At 17.3% G+C, this 17,330-nt stretch overlaps 5 protein-coding genes across 5 annotated transcripts, besides 23 other annotated features; 2 read left to right on the top strand and 3 right to left on the bottom strand. All coding sequences in view use genetic code 6, as the record gives it.

The window, feature by feature from the left end:
- Positions 1-969: 969 nt before the first annotated feature.
- Positions 970-1,008: a microsatellite.
- Positions 1,009-1,659: 651 nt separating this feature from the next.
- Positions 1,660-5,073, top strand: IMG5_091790 (hypothetical protein; the record flags this gene model as incomplete). Its single annotated transcript, XM_004035669.1, has 6 exons — positions 1,660-1,967; positions 2,008-2,311; positions 3,136-3,350; positions 3,395-3,619; positions 3,664-3,775; positions 4,682-5,073. Coding segments are annotated over 6 exons (1,556 nt in total), but the record flags the coding sequence as incomplete, so codon positions are not given.
- Positions 2,865-2,898: a microsatellite.
- A 1,373-nt stretch (positions 5,074-6,446) lies between the features above and the next one.
- Positions 6,447-6,496: a microsatellite.
- Positions 6,497-6,833: 337 nt separating this feature from the next.
- IMG5_091780 (ligand-effect modulator 3 LEM3 family protein, putative) lies at positions 6,834-7,790 on the bottom strand (the record flags this gene model as incomplete). Its single annotated transcript, XM_004035668.1, has 2 exons — positions 6,834-7,384; positions 7,571-7,790. 2 exons carry the CDS (start codon positions 7,788-7,790, stop codon positions 6,834-6,836), a joined length of 771 nt encoding a protein of 256 aa, XP_004035716.1.
- A 3-nt stretch (positions 7,791-7,793) lies between these two features.
- Positions 7,794-7,836: a microsatellite.
- A 1,604-nt stretch (positions 7,837-9,440) lies between these two features.
- On the bottom strand, positions 9,441-12,809 carry IMG5_091770 (protein kinase domain protein; the record flags this gene model as incomplete). Its single annotated transcript, XM_004035667.1, has 7 exons — positions 9,441-10,308; positions 10,355-10,470; positions 10,512-10,568; positions 10,621-10,729; positions 10,780-10,984; positions 12,495-12,595; positions 12,754-12,809. The coding sequence occupies 7 exons, from the start codon at positions 12,807-12,809 to the stop codon at positions 9,441-9,443; spliced, it is 1,512 nt and encodes a 503-aa protein (XP_004035715.1).
- Positions 11,192-11,216: a microsatellite.
- Positions 11,388-11,425: a microsatellite.
- Positions 11,671-11,712: a microsatellite.
- Positions 11,675-11,712: a microsatellite.
- Positions 11,675-11,721: a microsatellite.
- Positions 11,767-11,817: a microsatellite.
- Positions 11,773-11,817: a microsatellite.
- Positions 11,777-11,817: a microsatellite.
- Positions 12,810-13,231: 422 nt separating the features above from the next.
- On the top strand, positions 13,232-13,558 carry IMG5_091760 (hypothetical protein; the record flags this gene model as incomplete). The annotated part of the gene is made up of 1 exon (XM_004035666.1): positions 13,232-13,558. The coding sequence occupies one exon, from the start codon at positions 13,232-13,234 to the stop codon at positions 13,556-13,558; it is 327 nt and encodes a 108-aa protein (XP_004035714.1).
- Positions 13,559-14,958: 1,400 nt separating this feature from the next.
- Positions 14,959-15,002: a microsatellite.
- Positions 14,971-15,018: a microsatellite.
- Positions 14,976-15,018: a microsatellite.
- Positions 14,976-15,027: a microsatellite.
- Positions 15,028-15,029: 2 nt separating this feature from the next.
- Positions 15,030-15,071: a microsatellite.
- A 73-nt stretch (positions 15,072-15,144) lies between these two features.
- Positions 15,145-15,179: a microsatellite.
- A 141-nt stretch (positions 15,180-15,320) lies between these two features.
- Positions 15,321-15,374: a microsatellite.
- Positions 15,339-15,381: a microsatellite.
- Positions 15,365-15,462: a microsatellite.
- Positions 15,381-15,431: a microsatellite.
- A 137-nt stretch (positions 15,463-15,599) lies between the features above and the next one.
- Positions 15,600-16,016, bottom strand: IMG5_091750 (hypothetical protein; the record flags this gene model as incomplete). Its single annotated transcript, XM_004035665.1, has 3 exons — positions 15,600-15,718; positions 15,758-15,799; positions 15,902-16,016. 3 exons carry the CDS (start codon positions 16,014-16,016, stop codon positions 15,600-15,602), a joined length of 276 nt encoding a protein of 91 aa, XP_004035713.1.
- Positions 16,017-17,260: 1,244 nt separating this feature from the next.
- Positions 17,261-17,303: a microsatellite.
- Positions 17,304-17,330: the final 27 nt, after the last annotated feature.

The following is a 17,330-nucleotide window of genomic DNA, read 5'->3' as shown; positions in this document are numbered from 1 at the left end:
AGATCTTAAATAAGAGATAAAGAGAATATTTTTTTAGATTAACTTTAAGCATTTTAAGATTATTATGCTTTAAATGAAAGAAATAGGTTAGAAAAAGGAATAATTAATGATGATTTTTAAAAAAATAAAAAATAAAAAATCAATCAATTAAAATTAATATATGATTAAATCGAAAAAGATAAAAATGATTTTCTCGATTAATTTGATAAAATTAAATCTGGATATTCTTATAAACCTTAACCTTTTTTCTTAACAGCCTAAAATTCACTTATTGGACTTGGAGGCGTCCCTTCATATTTTGCTGCTGACTATGATTTAGGAAAAGTTTATGATAAATTATAAGAAGATTCTAAAAGAATTGAATAAATGAAAGTAACTTTATAAAGCATTAATTAATATGTAATTATTGAATAAAAAAGAAAGACAATATGTATTTTTATACGAGAAATCATTTACCCATAGAACCTGAAGAAGCATTTGGTATTTACTTTATTATTTTAAAAAAAATTAATAAAATAATATTTTTATAAAAGGAAATGTCTAAGTTAATTTAGGTAAAGAAATAAAATACTTAATGAAGACTAATAAATACGCACAATCTAATCAAGAAAAATATGAAAAATTGAAATTAATTAGAGAAAATGTAGAAAAATATGGAGGTATATATATAAAGTTTTTAAATTAATTAAAATATAAAAAGCTGAAAAGGGTTTAAATATGTCTAAAGTGTAAATATAATTTTTTGAAGAAACTCCAGAAGCAATTTAATAATACTAAGACACTTTACGAGACGTAGAAAATTTAAGAAAAGATTACATTAAAGCAGGCGGAACAGATCCAGAATTTTTACTGAATTTATAAAATTTAGAAAATTTTTATAAAAATAATAGATTCAATTATAATAATACAAATTTAATTAAATAATCCAAAGGCATTCCAATATAAAATGATAATCCTTTAGGATTTATTTATGTAATAAAAAAAAAATATATGTAGAAAAAAAAAAAAAAGAATTCAGACATTAATCCTCAAAACCAGTACAATAATTAAAATCTTTATCGTTAAAATAACTTACAAAATTATAGTCAATTATAATATTAAAATCAATAATATTCTCCATAAATAAATAGTTAAAACAACCCAAAAGTATTAGCTTAATAATAAATTAATTCGCAATTAATACCATTAGAAGATGAAAAAGAGTCGATAAGCGTTCACCCTGTTTATGATTATTTACCAGAGTCTCTAAAAAAATAATTAATGGTAATTGAAACTGAAAACAGATAATTAAAATAATCTTTATAATATTCTTAGCCTTTAATGCCTGTAATAGATATTGATCAGCAAAAAAGAGTAGGAAATAAGCTAATAGAGGCAGAAGAAAATAACGATGAATAAATTCTTAATTATATAAGAAATTAAGAATCAGAATTGGTTTTAAATATGAGTCGTTTAAATGTAAATTCAGCAGAATATGCATTTAAACATAATTAATATATGCAAGTTTAATAAGTAAAACATGGAATAGAAAAATCTTTGTTAGATAAAAAAGTAAAAAATGCTTTAAAATTTTAAGGAGTTTCAGTAAAAATATATATTTTTTAAAAAAATTATAATGCATTTAAAAGAATCCAACATCTATTATATATAATTAAACAGCTGAAGGGTCAATGGATTTAAGTCATTTACAAAGACATTCAAATTCATATTAACCAAATGAAGGTTTTATGTTAAGATGGGATTGGATAGGATGCATACCAATTAACTTTTAGAAAATGCAAATTAACTTTGGAATATTTAGGAAAGGCGACAACTTTTATACATATAGAGATACAGGGAATTTTCCAACTGAGTAAGAATCTTATCGTTCAAATAAATGTATTTTTATGCAAAAAGAAATTATGAGAGATTTTTAGCCGTTTCCTGATACGGTTTTATATTGCGAATTTTGGGGATTTTCATAAGAAGTAAAAAATATAAAAAATAAATAAATCAAATAATAAATAGATTTTAGGTATAAATGGAAAGCCATAGGTATTTGGATGGACATTACATGAAATATTTGATTACAATGGCTAGTTACTACCAGGAAAATATAGACTACCTTTTTATTCAAAAGAATATGATCCGAATCTTCTTTTTTAAGATGGATTACCTTATTTATCTAACAGTGCTTTATTTATACGCGTATGTTTACCTTTAGATCCTTATTTAGATGTTGATAGTGCAGTTTTATTGTAAAATGAATACAAAATTCCACCATGCCATTTACGTTAGAAAAAAGTAATAAACCTTATGGAAAATAAATTAAGTAATGAAGCTATAATTATGCTTTAACAACAATAATAATAATAATAATAATAACTATAAGATTAAATGGCAATAGATATATTATAATAAAAAGGAAATAAAAATTTTGTTAAAAGTAATAATAACTTTTAAAGTTAAAATAATGAATATGGCGATTAATCAACTTAATTACCTTTTGATGGTTTAAATAATTTAATAAACATATAAAAAAAAAATAATGATGGAAAAGGAGTTTCCTACAATTCTAATGATTCTTTCAATAATGCTAATAACGATAATACTTAATCAAAACCATAACTCTTAATTAATTCTTCTTCAAGTATTAATACGAATATTGATAAAAATAATTAAAACAAATTGTAAAGATCAACGTAAAAAAATTATTTAAAATAAAAATAAAAAAAAATAGAAATAAAGTATAAACAGTAAATACACTAAGTACATTAAAAAATTTAAAAGGAAACCAATTATCACAAAATAACTCTTTAACTAAATTAAATGTAATATAATCAGTAAATAATTCTTTTGATTCTGCTGATTCTGATAATTAACGTTAATAATAACAATAATAATAATAATAATAATAATTTTTAAAATTCAAAATCCACAAGTTAATCAATTATAAAGAATAAAATTAAAGATTATAAATTAGAGGAGGTTTACTTAAAAGGGATGAAGTTATCTATACTCGAAATTAACGTATACCTGCAGCTGGATAATAAAATATAGAAATAGGTAGTATAATAAATGGAGAACATATAATTAATTATGAAAAAGAATTTGACGTAGATTGGAAAGATTTAGCAACTCGAATAAATAAAAAAGATATTGAAAAAGTCTGCTTTTTTTATAGTATCTTAGTTAATACTAATGGATCTGATGATCTTATTGGATGGATCATACCTCCTATTTTTAAAATATCTGGAAATGACAAAATCGTTGTCAATTCTGGTATTCATACTATTAATTTGTATAAAAAACCAGCTTAAAAACCTCCATTTTTAGAAAAAAAAGAAAAGACTGATATTAAAATTACTTATGTATATTTATTTATATATTTAAATTAAAAAACATTAAATAATAGGAAATTAATTTTTAAGGTGGAGACAAAATAGAGGCAAATTAAAATAGATTATAAACAAACATTGTAACTTAATAAATTTCAGAAGATTAAAACATTGATGATAAAATATAAATAAAACTTAAAGATACTAATGAAGAATAATTTTTGAATGATTAAAAAAAGTTAGTTATAGAATTTTATGAATTAACAAAATATTCTACTGTTAAAAACGATTTAGAATATAAGGTATTTTAAAATATAATCAATGCTTATTTTATATAAATTAAAAGATTGAAATCTTTAAAGATAATGAAATATTAACAGACGAAAATAATCACAAATGTATAGAATAAAATGAAATATAAGTAATTGAAAAATAACCTTTAGTTTGGAAATTAGATTGTGAATAATATTATAATTTGGGTTAGAAATATTTATTTTAGAAGTTTAATGAAGAAACATATTCTAAAGGATTTATATTGGTATTAAGAAAATAAAAAAAATAAAAAAAAATATGAAAATTAAAATAGGTAACAATAAAAGTAAAAGGAAAAAATGAAATAATAGGTATTAGTAAAATACCTATATTTTAATAAGATTCAAACAAATATTTGACAGGACGTAGGAAATAAAATTTAATAAAAATAGATAAAAATGGAAAAGAAACAGAACTTAGATAAGAACTCGATTTTAACATAGATTTTATTAATAAAGAAGCCTTATAAACTAAAACATACAATAATAATTAAGGATTATAAATTAATATGATTCAACTAACCAATTATAGGGAAAAATTCTTCATTAAATTTGGATTTAGTATTATTGTAGGAAAGGAATTTATTAATGATAATTAAGGAATATAAATAATTTATTAATGTGATGAATTATTTGAATTAATTACAAAAGAAAAGAAGGTATTCTTTAATAAAAACATGGAAATAAAACTAAATATTGAAAAATTATAAGACATATACAGGAAAAAATTATAAGAGATATATATAATTTTTAAATTTATTTTATATAAGTAAGATCAAGCATAATATACAGAAGATTTTGCATGGTATCCTCATTAACTATTTATAAATTAAGAATTAAATATTGGAAAGTTTAATGACAATATATACAAAATGCCCATTGAAGACAAAGCGTTTCCTATAGAAATAAGAAGACTAAAAAAACATCTTATAAAATTTGAATATGAGATTAATTCATTAGATGAAGTATTCTAAAATATACTAGAAAAAAAATAAAATAATTACTTTTCGATATCCTTTTTCCGAATAACTAATTTTAAAACTTAAAAAAAAGCCCGACTACTTATCTAAATTTGCTATTAAGGTGAAATTATTTCCGATGATTAGGGTGAGAAAATTTCTTTTAGTGGTAATATTGTTAATAATGTAAAAGATTAGTTAGAATTTAATGAATAATATAATATTTAATTAGATGTGTAGAAATTAAAAAATGACTAAAGTAAAAAACCTGATTAGTACTTTTTAGTAGTGATTCTTTATTTAGAAGATATTAGTAAACCTTTCCTTTGGTATTATTTTAATATTTTCGAAAACATGAATCTTAAATAAGGGTTGTTTAAATAATAAATGTTCTAAAAAAATTTTATTATTTAAGATCCTAATTTAATTCCTAAAAGTGATTCTTTTATTGAATTTTCTATTAAATTGGGAATAGATGATGAATGATAATTATATTTATAATTAATTTATAACAATTTTCATTTTCATAGTTAATTTTAAAATAAATTATATTTAGGCATTTTTTTCATTTATAAACTATTTTAATAAATTTAATTATATTTTTTTATTATTTATTTGCCATTAAACTTATTTTATTACAAAAAATGCAAAATATAATAATATATTATAAATGAAAATAGTTTTTAATAAAATATTTTAGTAAAAACATAATAAATTTTAAATAATTTTTTCTATTATTATATTTATTAAAAAAACATTATTTTTAAGAAAAAAAATGATTAAATTAAAGCATTTAACTATTCTATTAAAATTTTTATATATTAATTTTATATTATCCTAAGAAGAAATAAACTATAATAACATAAATCAATTATATTAAGACTTAGAAACATTAAAATTACAAAAATTTATTAAATTTATATATATAAATTTAACAGAAGAACGAAATTTAAATTTTATAAAAAATAATTTTCAAACAGAAATATATTATACACCTCAATATGAAATTCTAATGGGAAACAAATATAATTATTCAGAATATTTTTAAAATACGTTTGTAGATTTGAATAAAAAACCCACAACTATTTCTTATGATATTAAAAAGGAAAAAAAATTATAAATAATAGATACGAGCTCTAAAAATAAATACTAATTTCTTTATAATTATTATTTTTAAAGCATTTATTAAGATTCGTTTTATAAATAAAGTGAAATTTTTACAAATTTAGAATCTTATTTAATTAATAAATAAAAAATATATTAATATACAAATCCCATATTTGTTTTTATAATTTAAGAACAATAGAAAAATAATGAACTCAAACTGAAAAAACTAAAAAATATGCATTATTTAATATTAAGTAATGAATTTGTAAATAATAATGAACATTATTTGAATGAAATAATAGCTTCAAATTACATTTAGGAAGTATTTAACGAAGAAGAAAAAGTTTTATTAAAAAAATATGTATTTTTGATGGAAAAATTAAGAGATAAAATAAAAATTTGTACCAGTTTTTCGGAATAATTATAGTAAAATTTAAGTAAAAATTTATCTTTTTAAGATTTTATGAATTTTAAAGTAAAATGGAAAGATTTGTTAAAAAAAAGAGAACTTTTTTCAGATTTAATATAAATTTAGTCTTATTTTTAAGCTTAAAGTTTAATTGAATAAACTTAAGAAAAAAAAGAAACTTAAATTTGTGAAATATTTTAAAAAAACTCTGAATTAAAAGAATTAAGTATTAAAATGAGCTTTTTCGAAGCCTATTTTTTTACTTTTATCACAATTTTTTTTATTTTATTTTCTATTTTTTATTATTTTAAAAAATATAAAATATATTATATTCTTAACAAAAAGTTTGTTTGATTTATTTAAATAAATTAGTTTTTTTATTTAATTAATAAAAGTAATTATAAATTTAAAAATGTATTTCAAACATTTTTATTTTTGTATGAATTTTCGCTATTTAAGAATTCTAATAATCAAAATTAATTATTATTTTTAAAAATATTTAAAATTAAATTTAGTTTATACACTAAAATTCCTTTAATTAATCATATATTTTTTAAAGAAAATTAAAAATAAAATCAATAATTTTATTTTCAAATAAAATAATTAAATATAATTTTTATTTAATAATTTTTTATTTTTAATTAAAAAAAATATTTAAATTTTTATTAATAAAAGTTAAATATATTTGGAAATAAATAATATTTCTTAAAAAAAGCAGTTATATATTTAATCAATCTTAATGATGCCTATTACTTCCAAATTTATCGCCAGTAGTTTTTTATTTAATCCAAAAAGCTGCTGCAATTAAAAAAGAGATAATACCAACAGCAATAAATGCATAAGCTAAAAAATAGTTTTTACCTCCAAAAGGTCCACTATTTGAAAGAACAATTCCTTTATGACCACCAAAATCATTAACAGGATAATTATTTTAAATTGCAAATGAATATTCTCCAGCTTCCAAATCTTATTCTATTCTTCCCCAAAGTTTTCTGAAGTTAGGCAAACCACTAGTTCTCATCCAAACAATAAAGTGCTCATTTGTAGGATCTATCCAATGAACTGCTGGATTTTTATTTTTTTTGAATTTATTTCCTTTATCATCTGGCCAAGCAATTCCATTTTCATTAATAGGGACTTATATATTATCACTATTAAAAAGTAAATAAGTATCATTAAAAAAGCTCTTAGCGATAAGTCCGCAAGGGTTAGCTACAGCATCTTAATCTAAATTTACACCGTTTTCAATAGATTTTTAGAGCCCAATATCACTATTTCTTACTATTGGACTACAATATTTTACTGCTTCACTTAAAGACAAATCCTTTCCAGAAAGTTAATTTGAAGATTTTGATTTTATATATCTTCTATGATTTTAGTAAAAATTATCTAAGGAATAAAATACAAATATTGGTTGTTTGAATTTTTCCGGCAATTTAAATCTGATTGTACAGTCATTTTCTTTACAGTCCTTTTCGTAATCTGATATTATATGCTCTTGAATTTTGGAATTTATTATGACAATTGCGATACCGAATCCAATAAATAGTAGTGATACTAATAAGAATAAATACTTTGTACCTTATACTGTTGGTTAAGGATGCCATTTTTTCAAAAATAAAATTTTCCAACATCTGTTTTAAGAACGTTATTCGAATTCTATTTTCCCTTATGCAGCTTAATTCATTCTTATTTTAATTTTTAATTTATATTTTAAATTTTATTTATTATTTATTTATTGTAATTTTTAAAATAAATATATTTAAAAAGTTATTTTATTTATTTTCAATATTTGATTCTTTTTATACTTTATTATTTTTAATTTTCATTTAATTAATTTAATAAAAAAATATAAAAGACATTAGTCATATTTTCAAAATTATTTAAAGTTTTAAATCTTTGTTAGGATTATATAATATGATTAAAAATCAATTAAAATATTATTTTATTCGAATAAAATACTTATTAATTTTTAAATATATAATTCTAATATATATTTTTTCAAGAAAAAAAAAATTTCATTATCAATATTTTATAAATTCAGTAATTTTATTTATAAATTTTCCAAAATTTTTTGTAAAATTCTATTTTAAAAAAGTATATATTTTTTAAGATTAAATATAAACATTAAATCATATAATATCATTTTGTTTGATTTATTTTATGATTTTAATAATTAATGATATTTTAATTATTATTTAAAAAATAAGGAATTTTTTTTGTTTAAGTTTCTTCATTATATTCATGAATAACACTATCTTATTTCATATTTTATGGTAAATTTTAAATAATTTAAGTATTTTTTTATTAGTTTAAAACTTAAGAAGAATCAAAATAACTAAAATATATTAATATAAAATATATAAATTAATATATATATTAATATTTTTATTTTATTATACCTTTTTTTTTTAGTTGAATCTTCTACATCTGAATAAATAGGCTATTTTTTTTAACAAAACATACAACTAAATTAAAAATTATTATCTTTAATAGTTTCTAAAATAAAATAAAAAACTATAAATTTAATTATTTAATACTTCTTCTTATTTCTTTAAGACAATAGAAACATAAGTAATTTTAGCAGCATTCAGTTTTTAAAATTTCTATATATAAACATAAGTTTAAATTATAAATTTAAAAAAATATTTTTTTTAAATACTATTAAAATATCTAAAGCATATAGGGCATTCATATTAAAAATAAAGTTTAAGTTCATTATCTTCTATTTTGTCTACTACCTTAAAAAATTAAAAAAAAAAGCAGTAATAATTTTTTTTAATACATATAGTTAAAATATTATTTTTACATCAATATCTTAAATTTGATATTTAGATAATATTTTAAAACATCTGTTTTCATATTTATATATGATTTAAGGATTTTGTTTTTATAAACTATATTTTCTTTTAGATGATGTTGGCGGGAATTAATCATTTTTCTCTTAGAAAGAATTTGATTTTTTCCTTTTTATTTAAATATCATCTTATTTTTATTTACTATCAAAATTTTAATCATTATTTTAATGTTTGGATACATTTTTTCCACTAAAACAAAAAAAAAGTGAAAAAAAGCTTTTTTTATTTTATTTTTATTTTTTCATTTTCAATAAATTTTTAAAAACATAAATAAATTTATATCATATTATTTAATAAAAGATTAGTAAAATCAAAAAATAAAATATATTAAATATAAATTATATAATAAATAGTGTATTTAATATAATCATATTAACCATAAAATAAAAAACTTAAAAAAAATAAAAAATATATATGAAAGCTAAAAATAAAAATTCATAAATAAAAAATTATAATAAGTATATTTAATTTAAAATAAATCATCTGTATAAATTGCTATCTAAATTTTTTATATTATTTATTAAGCTTTTATTATTATACAAGACACTTTTATTTTTAGAAGATCTTATATTTCCATATTTATCTTTGGGTGGATTATAATTATAAAGCTTTTCAATTTATTTAATATTTTCTTAATTTTTACTAGACAAAGCTTAAACTTTTTACAATTTAGAGGATAATATATTAGGTAGTTTATATAAATCATCTAGCAATTAGGGCTAAGATTATTTTTATAGAACAATGTTAGGATATAATTATGATTCATCTTTATTATTTTATTAACTTTATATACTTCCATATCTATATTTTTTCTTCAATAAATTATTAATATTATTAATAGCTTTCTCATTAATTGCAGCATTAGATAAACTATTGTTTTCATCATTTTTTTCATTTCTTAAGTTTAATTTAGGCAAAATAAGGTTTTTTTATAAACTTTATTCACTTGAATGTGCACAGTAATTTGATTTGGGTAGTCTTTCTATTAATTTTTGGATGTTTTTTGGAATTCGGATAGTATTTAAAAGATTATTGGGTCCTTCTTCATATTCAGGAGCTATTTAATTTTAATCCATATGTTTCATAACAATTTAATTTTAAAGTATTTCATCACAAGAAGGTCTTAAATTAGATTAAACCTGTAATAATGACCTTATTATATGTGCTAAATCTAATGAATAATTAGAAGATATTTTAGGATAATGACCTTTAATTACTTTTTTGTAAAGTCCTTCCATATCTTCTGCTCTAAAAGGCGGTTTTAAAGTAGTAATTTCATAAAATACACAACCTAAAGACCAAATATCTGATTTAGTATCATAAGATTTATCTTTCCATACTTCAGGGCTTTTTTTATTATTAAATATTTTTAGTAAAATATAAATTTAAATACCTTGCGTAATAAGGAGTTCCAGTTTAGGTAAATAACAGACCTTTTTTGGCTACTTTAGAAACATTCATATCTCCTAATTTCACAACTCCTTCTTTTGTTAGAAATACGTTTGCACTCTTTTTTTTGTTATGATATTTTAGCTTTTTTATTATTTTACCTTTAAATCTCTATGAAAAATTTTTAATTTATGTAATGTATTTAAACCTTTTACTACCTTATTTAAAAACAATAATAATAATAAAAAAAAAAAATTATATTTAAAATACTTAAGTGAATATTTGCCATATTTCTTTTTCTGAAAATTGAGTATTTTTTTTTTAATGCTCTAATATTTTTTAGTATAAATCACCGTTATTAGCATATTCCATAATAATACTTTATTTATTTTTTAATAATATTTTTATTATACTTTTATAAATATTTACCATAAAGAGTTGGATTATTCATCAAAAAATGCCTCTTTATAGCCTATTATATTGACATGATGAATTGAAGCAAGTATTCGGACTTCATTTAAAGCGTTTTCTTTTTCTTTTTCAGATAAATTAATTAACTTAACTTTTTTTAAAGCATATTCTTAATTATCTAATAATCTTTTAACTTTGTATACTGAGCTATAGGCACCTTCGCCTTTATATTTTATTTATAATTTTTAAAAATATATGACATTTTATAATAAATATAAACCCAATTTTTGTGAAATAATAAAGTTTTTTAATGACATATTTTATATTTATATAAAAATGTAATTTTTTTAATAAATATAAATAATTTATAAAATATATAAATTTTTCAACAACTTTAATTATATATTTTTTAATTTTTATTTTAATAGTCTATATTTATATTTATATTTATATTTGAATTTTAAATACTTCATTAATAAATAAATATATTTTATTGAAGTTTTATTATATATACAAAATACATAAAAATTATATTTATATAAAGGTTTAATTATAAAAATTTAAACTTTATAATATCTCATTTGAATTTTTAGTTTTATTCTTAAATTTTTTAAAATTAAGATTTCAATATAAATAATTTAAGAAAATATAATAATTAATAAAAACTTAAATTATTATTTAAAAATATTCAAAGATTTTTTTTTTTATTAAATTTAAGTGTATTTAAATTTAATATATATAATTCTAAATATATAAATAATTAATATTAAAAAAAAAAAAAAAATTATTGTTTTTATGAAATAAAAAAAATATATATATTGTTTCAAGAATAATTATATTTATTATTTTATGCATTAAAATAATATTTTAAATATTTTTGGTATTAAAATAATAGTTGTATCGGTATTAATTAAAAAAAATATTAAAAATAAATAAAAAAATATTAAAAAATTAAATAAAGCAACAATAAATAATTAATAATAGATACCCTATTATATATAGATTATATTTATATAAAATAAAAATATAAATAAAAATAAGAAATAATAATAAAAAGATGGAAATAGCTTAAAAAATTGAGATATTTTTTTCATGTAACAATTTAAAAAATATGGACATATTATCCTATAGTGATCCTTTTATAATATTAAAATAAAAAAAATAGCAACTAAATTTTTACTCTAACGAATAAGTTGATTCTAATATAAAAGAAGACGATTTATATATAGAAATATGGCGTTCATAAACAGTCAAAAATAATTTAAATCCTAATTTTATAGATACATTCATAATAGATTATAAATTTTAGGAATATCAATACTTTAAGGTCGAAATATATGATGAGGATGTAAATAAAAGCAAAGATTTTTTAGGTTAAACGGAATTTTTTTTAGGAGATCTTATTCGTTAAAATAACAAATAGTTAAAGCTTTAATTAAGTGATCAAAACAAGAAAGTTAACTTAAATGAAAAAAACGAATCGAAAAATGGTCTTTTAATTTTGAAATATGAATAAGTTTCAGCAGGAAATGATGTATTAAATTTGCTTATTTCTACTGAAAATTTACCTTAAAATATTTTCTTTTTTTCACCTTTTTTACGTATTTATAGATAACTGGAAAATTCAAGAGATTCAGTACTAGTTTACCAATCAGAAAGTCAAAAAAAACAACTAAAGAATCTAAAAGTGCGAATTAAAGGTTAAAAACTGTGTAATTGCAATTATTATATACCTATTGTTTTTGAAATATGGGACTACAGTTTTTTTGGAAACCATAATTTTATTGGAAAAATTGAAATAAGTATAAACGAATTAATCCAAAATTATAAAGAACTTAAATAAATTTAATAAATATTTAATTTGAAAGACAAAAATAATAAATTAAAAGGTAAAATCTAGTTCGAAAAAGTTGAACTTGTATAAATTCCAATATTTTTAGATTATTTCAGATCTGGAACATAATTAAATTTATAAATTGCAATAGATTTTACAGGTTCAAATGGGAATCCTTCATATTAATCAAGTCTTCATTATATAAGCTAAACATCTTTAAACTAATACTAAAAAGCACTTTAATCGGTTTCAAGCATCTTACTTGAATATGATTACGATAAATAAGTACCTGTATATGGTTTTGGGGCTTAGAGAGAAATATATGGCCCTACAGAACATTGTTTTGCACTTAATGGGAATAAATAAATGCCTTACGTGATTGGATTAGATGGTATAATGTGGATTTATGCTAATTAGGTAGGTTTTTTATAATTTAGTGGGCCTACATACTTTGCTCCTGTTATTTAAGAATGCATGAGTAGGTCAACAAATAGTTAGGAATATTAGGTTCTGCTGATTTTAACTGATGGGTGTATCCATGATATGAATGAGACTAAAAAATTAATAGTCGATTGCGCATTTTTGCCTATATCGATAATTATTGTGGGAATTGGAGATTCAAAAGAGTTCAAAAAAATGGAAGAACTTGATGGAGATGAAGGATTGGTGGATTCTTATGGAAGAAAAGCCTAAAGAGATCTCGTTTAGTTTGTGGAGTTTAATAAGTTTTAAGGCAGTTAATATGCTTTAGCTAATGAAGTTTTGAAAGAATTACCAGATTAAATTGTAGAATATTATTTGTTAAAAAGGATTTTCCCAAATGATTATCAAATTTAAGCTGGTATTAATTACATGGATTTTGTTAAATAAAAATAAATAAAAGAAGATAAAAATGGTGAATTTTTGGGTATTTTTTTCTTAATTTTTGTTGGAATTATTATCTATTGTGTATTCTTTTAATGAATTTATTTATTATTCAATTTTTTTATTTATATTGCTTGAATATCTAATTTTTATTTTAATTTAATAAATCATAATTTTTTATTTAAGTTTTTTTTTAATACAATTATAATCTAATATGATTTTTTTTATATATTTGACCTACAGACATTCATGTAAAAAAAATTCTATCGATCATTTTTAATTATTTATTTTATTATTTCGAAGTATTTAGTTAATATGTTTTACATTCCCTAAAAAACATATACTACTTAACTATTTTGAATATTTGAATTAATTGTGTAATTTATTCTTTCAAATTTAGTAATATTAATCAATAATTTTTTAATTTATGTATTTTGAAAATGCTAATATCTTAATTATGTTTATTATTTATTATGAAGTAATTTAATTAATTAATTTATTTAATTTAAATCCAATATAAAAATTTTACAATTTTCTTTTCATTATTATTTATATAGTTTATTTTTAATCATTTTAATATATTTTTAGTATTGCTTTCTTCATAAAAATTGCTTTTTAATTAAACTTATTTCATTTTCTATATAACTTTCGTGGCTTATTTAAATTTTTTATATTAATGCTTCAATAATTTAATTATTTATATTTTTTTAAGTCCGATTGCTTATTAAAAAGATTAAATGTTTATTTCAAAGATTATGATTAGTATGCTTTTTTAAAAATAGCATAAAGAACAATAGAAGTTTTTAAGAAATTTATTAAAAAATAATTTAATTTAATTATATTTACTATATTAATCATTTCCTAAAAATGAAAAATAATATTCTATACATTATTAATATTATTTTTTGAATTTTTTTTAAATTTTATAATATATTGAAAATATAATAGTTTTTTGAATTTTAGAAACAATAAGTATTATAAAAAACACTTATTTAATAAGAAAATAACACTACATATATTTAATTTAAAAAGGGAAAAAATTAAATTAATTAACTAATTTATATTTAGATTATTCGATCTTGATTTTGATTCTTTTTTTTCGAATAAAAATTACAAAGTATTAATATTTGGTTTTGGTCCTAGATAGATGATTATAAATATTGGATTTGTCAAATAAAAGAGAAATTTAAAAAATTATTTTAATATTTGAATAATTTATTTTATCTATTCCTAAAAATATATATTTTAACCTTCTTTAGACATATTAAATTAATTATTTTAAATAAAGAAGATTTAAAAACTATTTATTGTTTAAAGATAAATAAAAAATGAGAATAAAATCATACATATTAAAAATTAAAACTAATAATTTAAAATACTTAATAATAAAACAATAAATGAAATAATTTAAATTGATATATAAAAATAACATAATATTTTAGAATACTTTAATAACATTTATTTAAGAGATTATATAATAAATTTAATAAATATTTGTTTTAATATATAAAAATTAATAAATAAAATATTTATTAATAAAAATAATTTATAAAAAAATAGTATATAAATAAAGAAATTAAATTATGTAATTAAGAAATAAAAAGTTATGTAAAAAAATAAAATAATTGTTTTTTTTAAAAAAAAATCTTGATTATAAATATAATAAATAGATAAATAAGTTAATATTAAAAATTATTTTTTAAAAAATATTTTTAAAAAAAAAAAATAATTAATATTATTTAAATTTAAAATATTAAAATAAAAAAAAAAAAAAAAAAAAATTAATTATAAAATATAAAAATATATTCTTTATAATTTTATTTTATATATAATATTTAAATTATTTTTTTAATATTTCCTAAAAATAATATAAATATAATAAATAAATAAAATAAATAAAAAATTTAAATAAATATATTTAATTTTTTTTTATTATAAATATTTTTATTTATTATAAATAATATTTTTATTTTTTTTTTTTATAAATATAATTATATTATTATTTTTTAATTATATTTTTTTTTATAGAAATTTCTTTATTATTATAATTAAAAATTATTTTATTTTTTTCTACTTTTATATATAAAACATAATTATATTATATCTAAATTAAAAGTCAGTACGAATTTTTTATTTTTTATCAATTTTTTTTAAAATCATATTTAATTATATCATTTTTATTAACATAATTAAGAGCTTTTATATTTGAAGCATTTAAGTTTAATTAAGGAGCTTTACCAGCATATAAAGCTTCTTTCCCTTTTTTAAAAAATTAAAAATAATTAATATATTTATTACATCTTTCGACACAAATACACCATTTATCTCCTTATTTAAGCCCTGGAAAATCATATTATATTTACGGTGTTATTAAATCATTTCCTCGACTTTTAGTAAAATCTAAAAATTCCTAACTCATAATAGCACATAATAAATGTTTACCTTAGTCTTATTCGTTAGTTTTACAGTAACCGTCTCTAAAGTAGCCTGTTTATGGATCATCAGAACATAGAACTAAAACTGTTGTTAGAACATTTAAAATTTCATTTATTTTCATTTTTTATTTTATTATATTTTTATAACAATTATAAATTATATAATCAAATTAAATTTAATTTATTATATTTTTATTAATTTTAATGAATTAATATAAGAATTATTGATATATTTAATTAAATTAAGTATTATTTTATCATATTTATTTTTTCTGCATATCTATTTAAAAATCGATCAAAATGTTTCAGAAAAATGGATAACTGACTTTTTTTTTATAGATTTTTTAATAAATTATACATATAAAATAAAAAGATAATATTAATAGATAACAAATTTGTTTTATAATTAAAAAATATTTACTTTATTTGGAATTCTAAAATATAAGTTTTAAATTTAAAAAATCAATATCAATTTTTTACATTTAGATAATTTTATAGAATAATAAAATAATATAATTTTTATTAATTATTTTTAAAAATAAGCTAATTTTTTATTAAAATTAAATTTTATTTTTTTATGAATATTTTAATTAAGAATTAAAAATTTTATAATTTATTATTATTTTTATTTGATTAATAATAATATTTTTATAATAGTTTTTAGCAATAAATAATTTAATTATGAAATTTCATTAATTTCAATATAATGCACCAATTTTGCATTATGATGTAATATAATATATAAATTGATTTAATGAGTTATATTACTTGCTTATTAATTTTTATTTTTTCTTTGTTTTTTTTAAAAAAAATCAATAAATAACAACAAAATCATTATTCCTTTTTTTTCGTTATTTTTTTTGTTGATTGAGTTTTTAAAAAAAAAAAATACAAAAAAAAAAAAATTATGGAAAAGTTATATTTTATATAATATAATAAGATAAATTTAAATTGCAAAATAATTTCTTAATTAAATTCTTAAAATTAAGAAATTGATAACAATAACAACCAAAACAAATAAGAAAATATTATTAATGAAAATTAATCAAAATTTGAAAATTGTAGAAATATTTATTTATTAAATGACTATAATTAAATATAAGAAAGTATTAAAATATTTAACAAATTTTTAAAATCTAAATATAATTTTTTAAATATTTAAAGATGATATAAAAGTAAATAGAATAAAAAGAACAGAATTTAATTAAATCGATTAAAAAATATTAATGTTAAAAAACTAAATTCTTACAAGAGAAAAACATATCGAAGATATATAATATAAAATTTTTACATTGCAATAATAAAATTTAAATTTAAGAGGTTAGCAAGAATAAATAAAACATAATCATTTAAGATTCATTAAATGTATTTAAAAAATAATTATTTTTATTTAATAAGAATAATATATTATATTTATTTTATAAATAAAGTATTGA

The sequence above is a fragment of the Ichthyophthirius multifiliis genome (genome assembly GCF_000220395.1).
Source record: "Ichthyophthirius multifiliis unplaced genomic scaffold scaff_1120509250725, whole genome shotgun sequence".
NCBI classification, from domain to species: Eukaryota; Ciliophora; class Oligohymenophorea; order Hymenostomatida; genus Ichthyophthirius; species Ichthyophthirius multifiliis.
This window is presented reverse-complemented; position numbering and strand designations above follow the sequence as displayed.